Source organism: Drepanopeziza brunnea, assembly GCF_022702325.1.
Source record: "Drepanopeziza brunnea f. sp. 'multigermtubi' strain 214-2 chromosome Unknown ctg5, whole genome shotgun sequence".
In the NCBI taxonomy this organism is placed as follows: Eukaryota; Fungi; Ascomycota; class Leotiomycetes; order Helotiales; family Drepanopezizaceae; genus Drepanopeziza; species Drepanopeziza brunnea.
In genome coordinates, this window is record NW_027094068.1 from 1,858,028 (window position 1) to 1,874,067 (window position 16,040).

The 16,040-nt window shown below is 47.1% G+C and overlaps 4 protein-coding genes across 4 annotated transcripts; 1 reads left to right on the top strand and 3 right to left on the bottom strand.

The window, feature by feature from the left end:
* Positions 1-518: 518 nt before the first annotated feature.
* L3040_003851 (uncharacterized protein) lies at positions 519-1,100 on the bottom strand (the record flags this gene model as incomplete). The annotated part of the gene is made up of 4 exons (XM_007294541.2): positions 519-539; positions 633-684; positions 732-895; positions 981-1,100. The coding sequence occupies 4 exons, from the start codon at positions 1,098-1,100 to the stop codon at positions 519-521; spliced, it is 357 nt and encodes a 118-aa protein (XP_007294603.2).
* Positions 1,101-2,607: 1,507 nt separating this feature from the next.
* On the top strand, positions 2,608-3,811 carry L3040_003852 (uncharacterized protein; the record flags this gene model as incomplete). Its single annotated transcript, XM_066156565.1, has 4 exons — positions 2,608-2,721; positions 2,816-2,856; positions 2,935-3,450; positions 3,526-3,811. The coding sequence occupies 4 exons, from the start codon at positions 2,608-2,610 to the stop codon at positions 3,809-3,811; spliced, it is 957 nt and encodes a 318-aa protein (XP_066012146.1).
* Positions 3,812-7,666: 3,855 nt separating this feature from the next.
* L3040_003853 (uncharacterized protein) lies at positions 7,667-8,860 on the bottom strand (the record flags this gene model as incomplete). Its single annotated transcript, XM_007294539.1, has 3 exons — positions 7,667-8,088; positions 8,483-8,690; positions 8,789-8,860. 3 exons carry the CDS (start codon positions 8,858-8,860, stop codon positions 7,667-7,669), a joined length of 702 nt encoding a protein of 233 aa, XP_007294601.1.
* Positions 8,861-10,190: 1,330 nt separating this feature from the next.
* L3040_003854 (uncharacterized protein) lies at positions 10,191-11,985 on the bottom strand (the record flags this gene model as incomplete). The annotated part of the gene is made up of 7 exons (XM_066156566.1): positions 10,191-10,244; positions 10,302-10,350; positions 10,457-10,947; positions 10,990-11,343; positions 11,420-11,477; positions 11,530-11,885; positions 11,941-11,985. The coding sequence occupies 7 exons, from the start codon at positions 11,983-11,985 to the stop codon at positions 10,191-10,193; spliced, it is 1,407 nt and encodes a 468-aa protein (XP_066012147.1).
* Between the last annotated feature and the right edge of the window lie 4,055 nt (positions 11,986-16,040).

The following is a 16,040-nucleotide window of genomic DNA, read 5'->3' on the forward strand; positions in this document are numbered from 1 at the left end:
GGCATCGCCATATTTCGTTATCGTAACGCTATCGCTCTGAGATCCGATCCATCCAACCATGCTCCTCCCTCTTCTTCGTCTGACAATAGTCTGGGTTGGGCTTTCACATGTACTACGTACATCAATCTCGCTTCGTGAAACGTGCCCGTTTCTTCTGTCGTCACCAATAATCTCGAAACGTGCCCGTCTCCCTCTCCCCTCCAATACGTTATCTCTCATATACGCCACGAGCGGACGGTTACTCTCGGCGGAAAAAAAAAATAAAAAAACAAGGAAAAAAGAAAAAAAAAGATGAATAGACGATCCATCGAGACGAGGGGCGTGATCTGCCAAGCGCCACGGCTCCTTGGTATGATCCTCTCGGCGCAACTCAAAACTCTGTCTCAACATCATTCACCCCCCGACGACCTCAGCCTCCTCGCGAACGAAACAAACAATACACCATGGGAGAGACATGCATCGAGGGCCCCTATCGCCATCGGGATGGATGATGGGGGATGTACACCATGGATCGGGCGCTATCCTACGTAGTTGTAGATCTACCCGTAATACAGTCAGTACCGAGTCCATCCTCGCACAATACAACACACACTAGCACTTCTGTCTCTTGGCGATACAATTCACAGGCTTACCCTGACTGACGTTGACAAGATCCAAGCGCGATGCTCAGATTCTTCCTTCTCACTGAGGAGCGATCAACGCCTCATGGCCCTTCTCGCCTGCGATCGTACTTTGAAAGGGGATCACTTCTCTGAATAGGGGCGTAACGTCCCTTGGAGCACATTGTTGCATTCCTGCGCGCCCTTACCCGAAGGGATTCGGCTACGTGCTGCGCCTCTGACCCGTCTCCTCCGTCAGTATGATTGACTGCCCAGGCGAGCTTGTATGCGATGGCCTATGGCAAGTCAACTGCCATTCCACGATCAGGTTTTGAGGACGCACAACTTATTGGGAAGGTCCTTTTATGTAGTGTTACATACATACACTCGAATGCCACGGCCCGCAGTGGCTCTAGGGAGAGATTCGGCTTCACTTGTGCCGAGAGATGTTGTGGAAGCTCGAATCGGCCATCGGCGCCGGGTCATGGAAATGTCGACCATGGTATCCAGATCTTTTGCGGGGGGCTTCCTTTTGCTTCTTGCTGAAGCCATGTCTCGTGGGCCGTGATTCGTACCCAACCAAGCCCGAACTGCGGAAAAGCCGGCTCACGATCAGGACGTGGGATCAACGTTATCCTTGCAAGCAGCAAACATGGACAGATCTGAGCCCGGATATCTTCCGGGAGAGTGTAACTTGGGGAGTTCATCTTCACAGGCGAGTCCAATGGGGGCTTATCATTAGGCGAGACTGACCAGAGAGATCAATTCTACAGAGTAGTACCTAGTACTTTTGGTCAGAGGCCTATATCAGACAGTCCAGCTGTCTGGTCGAAGCCAACATGGAACCCCTTGCACTGTGAAATCGTGGGGTAGGCCAAGTTCTAATCTCGGATGCAACCGAGTGAGTTGGAGTCCTGAGCCCTGGAGTCCTGGAGCTGGAGTCACGTCACAGCCGCCTCACAGGCAAAGCAATGAGATAAGATAGAGGTACCAAACACCTTTCTCTCTCTGCTGCAGCGGCAGAGGCAGCGGCGGCCTTGGCGAGAGAAGCCGGGCCAGCCTGCAAGACTTCACTTCGCCTGGTCATGACTCTATCAATTGACGCGGCGCGATTAAGCAATGCCACACCCCTACAGATGATCTCCATAGGGTGTGGAGCCTGCCAAGATCCTCACTAGGCAACAAGATAACAATCTCTTGGCCGTCACCTCTCGGGCACCCTTGGCACCCTCGGCATTCTTGGCCCAGATCGACGATGATTGGCCAGGCTTGGGTTTGGCCCTGCATCGATCCTTTCTTGGCTTTCGGCGTTCCCCCCTCCGACCCTCCAACCCTCCTCGTCTCCCCCTCCGGCTCTCTCTCCAAACCCTCCAAGGTCCAACTCTTCGTTCGACCCTTCGACCCGTCAACCCGTCGACCCTTCACCCTCAGGATTCTTCCTTATCCCACGCCCCACGTCACCCCGCGTCCAACTAGCCAGACAGGCAAGCTCCCAGCGCAATTCGCCCAATCGGGCTCGATCGGCGCGGTACTTGGGCGCCAACATGATACTCCCGATCATGACCGTGGCCGTGTGCCAGGATGAAGGAGCGACGCTGGGAACTTTCAAGACTTCCAAGTTACTACTACTTAGTAGTACAAGTTACCAGCCTGGTGTAACTCAGTCCGAACTAAACAGGTAGGTAGGTAACTTTGGTGACGGACAGAAGCTCTGGGCAGGTCAAGCGAAGTACTAGTAAGTAGTAAGTGCAAGTCGCTCCTTGGGTCGGCCTATCATCTACCCGCCTTCGGCTCCACATCTGACTATCAGATTGCTCCGCAGTCTAGCGTGCTCGAGCTCATAGCCGGCCCCTTCGATATATTACCCTCCCTACCCCGTCCCCTACGAGTCAATTGCAGAATCCAGACTCCAGCATCGGTCCCGACCCCCCAAAGTCAAAGCAAAACAGAACGACGATCAGATTCTTCCAAACTCGATCATCATTACGTCCGTCCCATTTCTCAAAACATGACGGGCGCTTTCAGCTCCATCGATACCAGACGGTGTCGTCACTATGCCAGATTCTTCCAGAATCTGTCCTTGAAAGAGGCAAACGCCATCTTCTGGCTGCTTTTCTCCTTTGTAAGTACTACAACATATCGAGTCGCGTCGCGTCCGATACGGGACCCGGATATCCGTGCGGCTGTCCAAGAGCCTACAGCTGACGATGCAATAGGTACTGATATTGATGTGTTGCGCTTCACTACAGCATCACAAGTAAGCAGAGCTCCGTCAGAAGCCGTCCGATCCAATCCTTCCATGACTTCACGATACTGATGATGATGTACGTAACAGGTCAATAGCACTCACGGAGCGAGACAAACTACTACCGAAGGAAGTAGTGGAATCCCAGGAGCACAAGATCAAGAATCGCCGCACGCGGATCAAATGCCTCATGTGGGCTTCCCTCTGCCTTGCCCTCTCCGCCAGCGCCACAGTACTCGAGTGCTTCGCCGCCTTCAACATCCAGTACTGCGATGGCGAAGACCTGATGCAACTCTACTGGGGTTTCTGGTCCGTCCTCCAGGTCGGCTCGAACATCGCCATCTTGGGTGTCATGGTGCAATTCTGGATCGTGCTCGGCGACGTCGAGACGCCGAGCTGGGCCGTGGCACTGGGAACACCCATCCTGGTCTTCGCGGCACTGGGCTTCGTGTTCCGGGCCATCTGGATAGACTTCTTGCAGAAGCTGGGTAGGAAGCGCAAGCAAGCAGCACCGGATGAGGAGAGAGGAGAGTCGCGAGACGGAGATGACAGCGATGGAGAGGAAGATGAAAAGCAGGTCAGAATCAATCGATCCATAAGTGCTGCGTAAGTCACCAGTTTCCTGATCCCCACGGTGTAGGTAGTCACAAGTCACACGCTAAGCATTCCCGATCCGTCCAGTCCTACCGTGGTTAACGATACCACCGAAGACGTCATCTCGGCGCGCCCGGCTGCAACACAACCTCGACCTGCGCCCACCCCTCGCGGTACCACGGTCTGGTCCCGGGACTTGCAGTACCTCCTCGGCTCCGTTGTCCACGATCGCTCGGAAGACCACCCAGTGGTATCGCAAGAACTTCACATCTATCATCACCGCGACGCCTCGGGACGCAGTAGATCCCATGGCGGCGGCCGGATAGGCTCCCGGGTACAGATTGTGACGCCCAACCCTAGAAGCTCACAATAATCCTCCGCACCTGCCGGGCGGGAAGATTATTTTGTTACTGGGGGCGGGATTCGTTTAAATTCTAAACCTTTTGGAAGGTTCTCGTAGGGAAAATCTAGCGGGCGTTAGTGAGGAAGATTTGGGGCGACGCTTCTGGCAGTTGATATCCTCAAGGCGATAAGTTAAAATTTAGACGGACAAATAGACAGATAGACAGATCGCGCGATCGCTCGAAGCTCACAATATACCATGATTCACTCTTCACTTTTAATCAAGTCGCAGGTCGGGACTGGTATTGGTAGTGGTATATACAAGGGGATGCTGGCTCGCCCTCACACTCTTCGATATTCATCAGATTCGTTTTCCCTTTCGCGACCTTCTCTCTACAGGGGGCAGAAGTAATAGCCAGAAACAAGTACTGAACCTCGTCCATCCGTGCACGCTTCTATTACGTAATCATCAAGGTGGGCAAGGACGGCCAGGAATACCACACCCTATCACATCCAAGCACAGTGAACACGAAGTACTACTACTAGTAATTGAATATAAGAAAAAAAATGCTATTGATGGTGAGTAATCGTTACCTTGTATATATATGCTTTTGTGACGTGAGTTTTTAAAAACGCGTTTTTGGTTTGTTTTTTTCTACTTCGTATCACACCACCTCTTTCTTTATGTTGTGAAGTGCTTACTTTTTTTGGAAATTTTGGAGGGGGAGAGAGGGAGAGAGAGAGGGGGGGGGGGGATTTTTTTTTTTCCGGCTGCGTACGGTACCTCCCTCTCTCTCTCCGTATGGAGGAGTATATCGATAGGTACCTACCTAGGTAGGTAGCTAAGTTCGGGCAGGATGTCTGAGAAGAGAGCGCACGAGCCCAGGCCTCTCGTATCCGCTCCACGCACGTGCTCGCATTTCCGTGGCAGTACGTAAAGGAAGTAAAGCCTTCCTTGTTTGGCTAGCAGCAGCTGGGACGTCGGACAAGGGGACATGAGGAAAACCTACCTAGTAGTACCACCAGAAGAAGAAGGAAAAAGAAGGAAAAAGAGGAGTCGCGCAACCTACGTGCCTAGTACGTAGTACTAAGTACGTAGTACTAGCTGTAACTTTTCCTTTCTAGAATCAGGTAAGTAGGTACTACGTACGTAGTAGTACTACTAATTAGTAGTAGTAAGTAGTAGTTTTAGATTTGTTGTTGGACAGACCTTGTTTCGCGGAAACCTTGAGAGAGAGAACGTGTGATTCGATCTGAGCCGAACCAAAACGTGTGCCTCCGGACTCCACAAAGTTCTTGATGTGGAGAGGGCAGCGAGAACAGGGAGGTGGTGTCGCATCGTGTCGTCTTGGAGACGGTCGAGGTCGCTGCCTACTATTTTTTCACGCGCGTTCTGTTCTTACTTGTAGTAGGTCCCTACATGCAAACGTCTCATCGATAGATAAAATTTTATCGATCTTGTTGAGTACTATTATTGATTTTCTTACTACCCATGTTAACTCTATATCGTTGCACTTTACTCACGGTATGATTATTGAAAGCGCCATCTGCTCCGTAGGGACCACACGGTACAGGCGTAAGTACGTAGTAATTGTTACCTCCCCCCTTGAGGGCGCCTCACAAAATTTCAGTTTCCACTTTAAACCCCCCTGGTTCCCCGACCCTCAGGGGGTAGGTAATAGTACTCCCGCCTGGGGCGTAGAATAATAATTAAAAAACCACTCGCCGGAACAATCGATTCTAGAAAACGTGGATGATTATGGACCGCAACAACGCAGCGTCTTGTAAGCAAAACTAGGTAGTGAGAACATTCCCGTCCCGCTTAACCGAGTGCCATTCTCTTACTGATCTCATAGCGTTGCATCATGTGATTGATTACTAGAGCGCAATCTGCTACGCACCTTAGGCATAGTTTTTTACAAAAAAAATCACCCGCTGCAATAACCGATTCGAGAAACGTGAATAATTCAAGAACGCAACAACGTGACGTTTTTCAAAAGAAATCAATCAACCAGACGAATCTTTCTTCAGCTTTCTCAACTAGAATATCTTATTTTTTTTAAAAAAAAAAAAAAGTTTTAGCGCTGTAAAGCTGGGTTGCATGGTTACCAAAAGCGCCATCTAATAGCTACCCATCCAAACCAGCTCACCATGGTAACAAACAGCTCAAACAAGCACCACCCACTACCGACTATCATTATTAAATTTCGCGCTCTGCCAAAACCTGAACATTTCCACGCAGCAGAAAGTGACCGCTTTTCGGTTCTCGTGGCCCGTGCACCCTGTACTTTCTCAAAGTCGCCCGTCCTATCCCCTCGCCCTTAAGAAAAAAGGCCTAATTATCATCAAAGAGAGTAAGGGGGCTGCTCGAGCCTCGTTCTGGTCCAAGTCTAAGTCCAACTCCAGTCATCTTGTACAAGATGCACAAAACTAACTAACTGGCTTATAAGTTATTTTGAAAAAAAAAAAAAATTAAAAATTAAAAATTGGGGGGTTTGTGTTGTTCAAAACTTGCACTTCCGTTCTTATGTACGGTGTGGAGTAAGGACTCTGTACGGTTTTGTTTTTATTTGTTTTTTGTTTTTTGTTTTTTGTTTTTTGTTTTTTGTTTTTTGTTTTTTGTTTTTTGTTTTTTGTTTTTTGTTTTTTGTTTTTTGTTTTTTGTTTTTTGTTTTTTGTTTTTTGTTTTTTGTTTTTTGTTTTTTGTTTTTTGTTTTTTGTTTTTTGTTTTTTGTTTTTTGTTTTTTGTTTTTTGTTTTTTGTTTTTTGTTTTGTTTTTTGAAAAAAAAAAGGAAATAAATCTTCATGTGGGTTTGAAATGAAAATGACGTCTGGATTTGCAGAGGTTTGGTTCAAGAGAGAGAGAAAGAGAGAAAGAAAGAAAGAAATCCAGCTGATTATTGAACTTTGAAAGAGAAAAAATTGTAAGGGGTTGAAAAAAAGGGGGGGGGGGTTTTGAAATTGTGTTTTTTTTTTTTTTTTTTTTTTTTTATCCCTTGGAGGGGGAGGACGGAGGGCCGGCATTGCAATACGAAGTACGTGATTTATCTATTTTGATACAAAAAAGAATCATAAATGATACTCCCTGCCTCCCAGGCGTAATAATTCCCGCCTGAGGGTTAGGTGTGGGAGCCAGGGGTTTTTTGAAGGTGAGGGAGATTTATGAAAACTTTAGAAGCGACCCTCGACAGGCGGGAATTATTAGAAGGTGTTAGGGCTGTACTGTGGTATGTGGTATGTCTTGAAATGGATGGGGGGGGGGGGGCTTAGATGGATGGAGGGGTTTAAAGGGATGGGTTTAAGTACCGTATGAGTGAGGGTATTTTGGTTATCTTGTGGGTTTGGAAGGGCATTGGTTGATTTGAAGTGGATTGGTTGAGAGGTGGATTTAAGCATTGAGCAAGCTGTTGAGATTTGATAGATTGGCTTGGGCTTGGCGGCTTGGGCTTGGCGGCTTGGTAGATTGGCTAGCGTAGCGTAGCGTAGTGTGGCGTATTAACTTATGATTTGAATACTTCGTATAGGATATAATAATCTCGAGAGTTGATTGATTACATAGTTTGTTTGATTGTATAGTTTGTAAGGGATTTGCATGTATGTATGAGGTGGGTGGCGAAATAGATAGGTAGTTTTGTAGCAAGCAAGCTAGCAAGCTAGTTTGTTTGTGTACGGATCGATTTTAGCGCTAGACTTAAATATTCGGTAACCAAGGTACGCTTCGGTTTGTGTAAAATCGCAGTGCAGTAGGCCCAGGTTTGTATATACGGAGGTACTTGAGTTTGAACGAATGCCAAATGGGCCCTAAGTAAGTAAGTAAAAAGAATAAAAAAAAAGCTCTGCTCTCTGCTCTCGCACACTGAATTTACTATACTGTGCTGTACTGTACTTATAACGTGACATTCCGCAGCGCCGTCTCCATCCACACCTTCGTATACAAACGATGCAAGAACTCTATATGGTTCGGCATAGGCTTGTCCTTCGCTGTGCCACTCCCTTGGAAAAATACGCTCTTGAGACGAAAGACCGCTACGCCTCCCTTCTCGTCGCCTTCGCCTTCGCCTTCGGGATGGACTTCTACGCCCATCTCGAACAAGCCGTCGGAGGCCCGGACGCCTTGCACGGCGGGGGCGTCGCCGCAGCGCACGACGATAGATGTGGGCGTCTTGGAGACGACGACGAAGTGGTTGCTGATCTGGGTGCCGGGGGGGTAGGTGCTGGTTTGGAGGGAGGGGGCGTCCCAGAGCTGTTGCGAGGTGTTGTTGGGGGTGCGGTATTTTGAGGATAGGTAGTGACGTTGGAGGGTGTAGCCTGGAGGGGAATGGGGGTTAATTATGATGTGTGTGTGGATGGAGATGAAGATGGAGATGAAGATGAACGTGAAGATGAATGTGTGTGCAGCGTTGAATTTCGTAATGGGGTAAGATTGGGAAAATTCGGCACAGCTGCCTTCCCCAGCCCAGCTCAGCCCAGCCTGCTCTTTGGACTCTCTTCTTTTTCTTCCTCCTCACAGTACACATACCAGGTTAAAAAAAATCAAGCAACCAGCTAGCAGGCGCCTATAATCTCACCCATCCCCCCCACCCATAATAAAAAAGTAAACAGAAAAATACACATAATCATAAACACAAGCAGAAAAACATAAAACATAAAAACATAGAACTCAAAAACTCCTAATAAGCGAAAACAGCAAAACAAAACATACCATAACCGCTCCAAACCCCCGCGCAAAACGCCTCAACCAGCTTCCCCTCCTTCTCCAGCAGCTGCGGCCGGATCTCGCGCAGCGGGACCCTGCGCACGCAGAGGTCCTTCGTGACCGGGTTGCCGTTGGGGTTCTGGGCTGCGTAGGCTGGCGAGGCGAAGATGGCGTCGGTGGGGGGAAGAGGGACGAAGTGGGAGTTGCGCGTCCACTGTTGGAAGGGCGCAAACAAATCAAAAAGGGAATTTCAATTTGGGGGTTTTGATGGGAGGGGGGGGGAGAGAGGGAAGTGGGAGGTTGAAAACCTACGAATGCGAATGCGGCACCGCTGCCGGCGCCACCGAGGACGGCGGTGCTGAAGAGGGTTCGGATGACGCCCATTGCGTATGCGTATGCGTATGTATCTATATGTGTGTTGAGTCGAGTGGTAGAGAAAGAGCAAGGAAGAGAAGGGAGAGGGGGACTTTGTCACTTGTGATGTTGTTTTTTGTCGGCGCGGGCTTTGACGGCGTTTCCAGGCGAGGCTCCGAGAAGAAACTTGATCCCATGTCTTGATAAATGAATAATCATTTTATCCTTGGAGTTATTTCTTAATCCTTTTACTGGCTCCTACTTATGGTACACTGGGGATGTGAATAGCATAGGGTTTATATCTGAATTGGATATTAAAGGGGTTGTTTTCGCAGCTGCTGTTCTGCGGGAGATGCGGTCAGGTGATAGATGATATCATAATTAGTTAGTTGTCTTTCTTTACGAAGTAGATCTTATGGTTTTTTTCAATATCACTTATATGCGATCGTTTGAATTACATTACATACCTTTTAGTATTTAACCAAGTCCTGGACAGCAGCAGCAGCTCCGTCCCCTTTTCACTGAATTGTAATTCATTTTCAATATTTCCTGTTCAGTCAAGAGTTCAATATATAATGAAGTGTTTTCGTTCCAATCTTATTTGTATCAAGCTTTTTCCAAGTATTGTGTTCCTTGACTTGATATTAATTAGAGCCCGTTTGGTTCAACGCCAGTATGTAAAAACTGGCTCAAACGTTGGGTCCGTAGAAGCTCTAGTTTCTGTAGTACAGTTTGTACAAATCGAGATTTTAAGACGACGTTTGGCTCAAGGAAATCGATTGAATTTGTACAGAATTTTGACCCGTACTTCTCGTGACTTTAATGCGTCATGATTCTTTACACAAGTCAACGCAATCGTCTGTTCGCTTAAGTGGGCCTCTATCGACCTATCCTTTTAGGGCTTCGTTTGGTCGAACTCCAGTTCATATAATAAAGTGGCGTAAAACCCGATTTATATAAACCCCAGTTTGTATGGTACGGTTTATGCAAAATGATAATTTAATCGACTTTTGGTCAAGAAAATGTAACCAATTTTGAAAGAGATTCTGACCCGTATTTCTCGTGATCTCTATACGTCATCATTTTTTATACCTTTAAAAGCTATATTCACGTAAATTCTACCATTTCGTTTTAAGATTTTGATAGTCGATACCTTTTTTTTTTTCGAATCATATTTAAGGTAACCAGCGGTTAAAGAAATGGCTTTGATAGATGGTGCAATAACAAACATATGTGGTATAAATGTTTTCCTTCCCTGCTTCGCTTATTCTGTCTTTTAAATACGACAAGTCGTCCTTCTTTTACATCCAGACCCTGTCTGCAGGCGAAAATTCTGTCGTACTTTAATTTCTCTGCCGGCCTACTGTTCCCTCCGGTGACGAGACCACCATCCGTGGCCTCGGGAAATCTCGTTCTGCAAACAAATAGTCGGTTCCTGGCCAGCGTTCAGCCGTCCGGTGTATTTGCTTACCAGAACTTCTTGAACAGCGCTCTTCATCCTCTCAACTCCTCGCGCTGGCCTAGGAGAAGTTGTCAGTACCTCGTCTCGAGAGCAAAAGATCGCTGCCGGCAGTACGAGATACTGAAAATCCCATTCTGGTACGGCTTCTCATGGACTGAACTTACCCTTGGATGCTGAACTGACACGAATACCCATTCTGCTGATCGGACTCCAAAAAGGAAACTTGGCAGTCCGCGGACTCCGCAAGCTTGCCGAGGATTTCGGGCCCACTTCCCATTATCTTGCGGACCTCCAGGCCTGAGAGCTTTCTCTCCACAGACACCTTGTCCTTCTCATATAATATCCAAGTGAATTCGAAGGATGGCGTATCGGCGCCAACCCATCCGGTTCTGGCCTCCGTCCCGACGGGCAGGTCGTTGTCGACCTTGGCGAGCTCCGCCCTCAAAATCCTTTGCTTGTCAGTGACTCCGTGCGAACATGTCGAATGGAACACCACGTTCGCGTCAACGGACGTGGGGTCCACATATGAGTATGGGGTCTGCACGACGAATCGGACCTCTTTCAAACCCAGACATTCGGCCTGCCTCTCGAGCGGGAATGAGTGGAGGGGATTATACCGGCCGTGCAGATCCAGCAGTATATCCTTTGCGGAACGCTTCACAAAGGGCGTGTAGCGAGTCATTTATAACTCGCCCACCAAGCTCGGAAGACTGATCGCGACTCGCGGGACGTCCAGATCGGCATAGAAGATCTTCGAGACGTCGCAGGATCGGGAGTAGTCGGCGCCGAAGTAGAGGTAGTCGGCGTGCTTGTTGAACGCGTATCGCGCCGTGTCTCCCGGTCGGTCGTACATGAAGCGCAGCTCGTAATACTGCAGGCATTCCTTGCGGGCCTCGAAGCTGGCGCACAGTACCGCGGGGTAGCGGAAACGGGGCGCTATGTACGGGTAGAAGCTGTGGGAGGGTCGGCCGGCGACCAGAGGACTGGGTGGATTCGGTTGCAAGACGAGCTCGACTGGGACGATGCGTGGCGTTAATGCTACGAATTTCCACTTTCAAAATGTTAGCTGAGATTTTTTCTGAGGGGAGGGGGGAAGGAACATAAGATATGAGGAGGCTTGAACTTACAATCTTTATCCGAACCTCAGCGGGCAGTTTTGGAAAGAGGTGGAACTCGGTAAGTGCGCTGTTGCATGTCAGTCTACTGCCATACTATTGCATCGAGAGTGGTTTTCTACTTTGGAGCTTGCACCACGAACTCCTGATCGTAGCTGATACCCTCGCCCTTAGTCGGGTCTTGGAGGTGTTGGTTCCAGATGTGGTTGTTCCGGCACTTCAAGATCGCGTTGGCGTAGTCGTCCGAATTTTCTCTGATTTCCGATTCCGTGGTTCTCGGGGGAAGGTTCAGGCCCTGGGCCATATACCGCGTGCAGGGCAAGTAGGGGATACCGCGCTTCGAGTTGATAGTATATCCAGGTTCGCTAGATTGTGGGGTGAAGACTCGCTGTGAAGCCATATCGAAAGACAGATCTTCGAGCTTCCGTGATGGCTTGCGGGTAGCGAGGGGAAAATCCAGGGAACATGCGTCTGGTAACTAGAAATCAATGTCAGCAAGGCTTTTGTCGATAGGGATTTTTATTCGATCTCACATGCTGAGGCGCTGGAGGAGCACTGTTTGAGCGAGAGAGCCTCATTGTATCTCCTTTGTGTTAAGAGGTTCAGTTACAATTATGAATTGCTAAGCCAATAGATTTGCAAATGTCAGAGATTTGAAAATGTCAGAGATTTGAAAAATGATAGTTTATGAAGGCCGAGATGGGGAAACTACCGTGCTTATATAGGGTCGATGCCTGGCGCTAGTTGGGTACTTAAGGGTGAGTCACAATCAATGACAACTTCATAATTAGCTTGCTGATAGTGACTTAACTATTTAATGAATAAAGACTAAAATCAAATCAAATGTGTTTTTCAGTCTAACTACGGTTTACGCTTCTTCTCGAACACCACGCCGACTACGATCTATACCTGACGGGCATACCGACTAAAAAGACTAGGAAGATTTGCGATAGAGAAGGAACGGGTGTTAGAGATAGGATAAGAAGAGCTTAATTCGACTGATCGAAAACACGGTATTGCGCCTTCGAAAGAGCGTTCTGCAAACACACGAGCTCTATCTAAGGGCTACGAACGCAAACCTTTTTAGCTTTACGACGAAAGAGAACAATGTTTATATTATAAGGATCGAGGCCGCTCGTAAGGCTATACGTATTCGACAGTTGTCGAAAGAAAACTCGACGCATAGCATTATGAATTGCTTTTAAAGGGTTTACAGGTGTTCAGCTATTTGACGAAAGCTTTTCCTTAAAGTGGTTTTTATTCTCAATTAGATAGTACTTTGTATATAATTCCTTTACTTAGCACGTCGCCGTACCCTATGGAAGGTCCCCAAGGTCTAAGCATTGCGTTTTAGATACCCGCCCGACGTTAATAAATACAATAACAATAATAACTACGGTTTACGCTTCGCTTATTATATAGCCGTTTAATAGTGACCCAATTTTTGAGAATCATTGTATTGTTTATAGATATAAGACTAAGCCAAATCAAGGATGAATTCTAAACTAGATACAAACTCTAGTTGGGAAAAATTCAATAGTTTGAACTTCCCTAGAAAGATCTGGACTAAGTAGGTTCTCTCAGTGGTATCGAGTCGGGGGATAACAGCCTTAGATGCTTCTGTTAACATGCCTTCGTTAATGTCGTCGTTTGCAGATTCCATCATCACGGGAGCTACTACGGGGGCGTTTTGCTCTAGCCATGGTGACCTCGTGAAGCTCTTGTACTCTCCTCTCGTCGGCCACGGCCTTGTCCTGCAGTATCTTTTATCTGCTGCTGCGTTGTCCGTCAAGATCTTCAGTTTAGCAGCTTCTCTGGCGTTGCTGGTGTGGAGGGAAGAGCTCCAACATATACCTGACTGCGAATCATGAGATGTATGTATATATAATCATAATAGAATCGTGGGTAAAAGGGAGGGGAGGAGAAAGACGTTCGTATGATACTCGAATTTATATGTATATGTATATGTATATGTCTGATGATGATGGTTCAGGGAGAAACCAGCCACTCGTCTATATACAGGCCATACATGATGCACCCACGTGACAGGGGCGCCTGGTAGAAGTACTAGATACAGGGACAAAACAAATACAGAACACGATCTCCACCTCACTGGATGCAGACATGGTTGGTCGCTGAGGTGATTCAGAAACTCTTGATCCCTGAGCTGCTAGGAGAGACAGCATTCTTTTAATTCCAGTGAAGTTTGCTGGGTTGTTCGGGTTGCTTGTCGAATTGTTTAAGGAGTTGTTTTTAGTCGTTTCTATGTAAGGGGAACGATCGTAAGTTCGTGTAAACGTGATTGGTTGATGATATGCTTGTTTAATGCTTGAATAAAACCTTAAATTTCTGGACTATCGCATCGGTCACGAGGAAATGAGTAAATGGCTTCGAAGCATCGATCAATGCTAAGGGCCCCTTAGCTCTAAGAGATTACCACTGTAATACAACCCAATCCAACCAAAGGCCTTTATCGTGTTTCATACCGACAGCCTTTCAAGGGATTGAAGGTTGTAGCCCGCTTACTCCTTTAAGAGCATAAACACCGACATCATACGCTCGGGTTACTAGATAGCCGTTAAATCGTGACCAAATTATTAAAGATGGTTGTACAATTTATGAGTATAAGACTAAACCAAATCAAGGATGCGATCTAAATTAGATACAAATACTGATGTGCAAAAGCAGAGCTGCAATGCACATTCCAGTAACCAGTAATGTAACCCTATACCGCACGAAAAATACTAATGAAGACTCATACTAAACCTTCCGGGTTGGAAAAGCTCGCTTATCTTGTTCGGGCTTTTCAATGGTAGCCCCCTAAGCCGTATCCAACTCTCCAATCAAATACTTCAAGTGGTTTTGGAACCGTCTGCACATTGGTTTTAAGCATCCTGGGCCAGGTTGAGGCGCGAAATGAAAACTCTTCTAGTATCCCTTCCTGTCCCACTTCGAAGGTCGCGTATTAACACTCGTCACTTCTTCGCTTTCGCAGCCGGTGGATCCCTTGAGCCCCGAAAAATCCACAGAGCCGTCGAAATGGTCATAGATTTGTATATTCTGCGAGGAGAGAGCAAGTACGGAGCACCAAGCTAAGGTAGTCGAGAAGCAGGAAGGTTCTCATGCATATTCCAGTATCAAAAAATATTTTCTTTCTCTCCTTTTTTCATAACCTGGGTAAGGAGAGGTTCATTCGCCAAAGAAAGGCAGTCCTGCATTGATTTCTGAAATCAATACCTCGATGCCGCTTCTAAAATACTTGCTGCTTGGTAGCGATTCTATCGGTAAACGCACACGTCGGGACCCAAAGCTTGAACCAATATACATCCTCAGGATTGCAATGGGAGATTCTTCTAATGGAGAAACAAGTTTCCTTCCCCCTCCTACCACTCATCACTTAGCGAGTCGTTTATCTGCGCTTGCTCTATATACAGCGCCTACGACACCACTAAGGTAGTGTGCATCACATCATTGGTTTTGCAAACTCGTAAAAGCACCCCCCACTGCTAAAGCCAGCTTGATCGGTCCCAAAAGTCCAGAAAGTTAACTCCAGGCAGTAAGTAAGTAAGCGACCTTCGCTTCTCGGAGCTTTCTAGACCAGCAAAAGCAGTCAAGCACGCACGAAGAATATAGAATGTAAATGTCCAGATCGGGATAGGATTTCGTTGCGCAGTGACTTAGTTTACACTGACTGCGAAGTGAAACTTGGAGAGCTTTTTCCAGCCAGCCGGGTCACTCGCTTCATCACAACCTTGGGGGTCAAGTAAGTAAGCTGCGCATAGTCACGCGACTGATAGTTAATTCCTAAATACCGCTATCGTTTTCTGTATAAGGAAATGAAACGTATATGAAAACACGCGAACAATATCGAAAGGGAAAGAATTCTAATATTCATTTAATTATTTACATGCTAGGAAATTCCTCGAAAGGTAGGTAAGGTCCTACCTAAGAGCAAGCAATAGCTTTTTTTTCTCTGTAAAAAAACGGTTAATAAGGAAAGGAAGGGTTAAGTCAACAAATTGAAGCCCACACTCACCAGATGATTACATCGGATCCTGTTCTGGCCTCTTTTATTTGATTTTTGAAGGACCTTTATCAAATCTCCACCCGCTCTTTTCTTGGGGGGGGGAGTATAGGGGACGAGTCAAGCTACTCCTTGAGAGATTCGACGCGTCAAATCATAGTTAAAGGATGAAAGAAAAGAAAGAGAGCAAGAAAGAATCGATATCTTCCCACCATGTCCCGAATAGATATTAAAATGGAAGAACCTATGGAAGACGCAACGGAGACCCCGGGAATGTTGCCCCAATGCAATGCAAAGATGATAATCAATGCGGGTTTGAGCGACTTGAGGGAGAGAGGGCTGCGATGCCAAGAAAGCCGCAAGCGCGCAGAATTCCTGCTGTTGGTGCAGCTTGACACGATTCATCGTGAGCGGACGAGGAAGTTGAAGGATAAGATAAGCACTTGGACGAGGTTCATGACCACATCTCGCAACGGGGTACTGAGCATGAAAAAAAGATCGAGTAAGAGCATACAGACTTTGAAATTTGCAGTATTTCGTATTGGGGAGAGGTTGGAAAATGCCATCCGAGGATCGTGCATCATATAGATTATTATAAGTATGTAATTC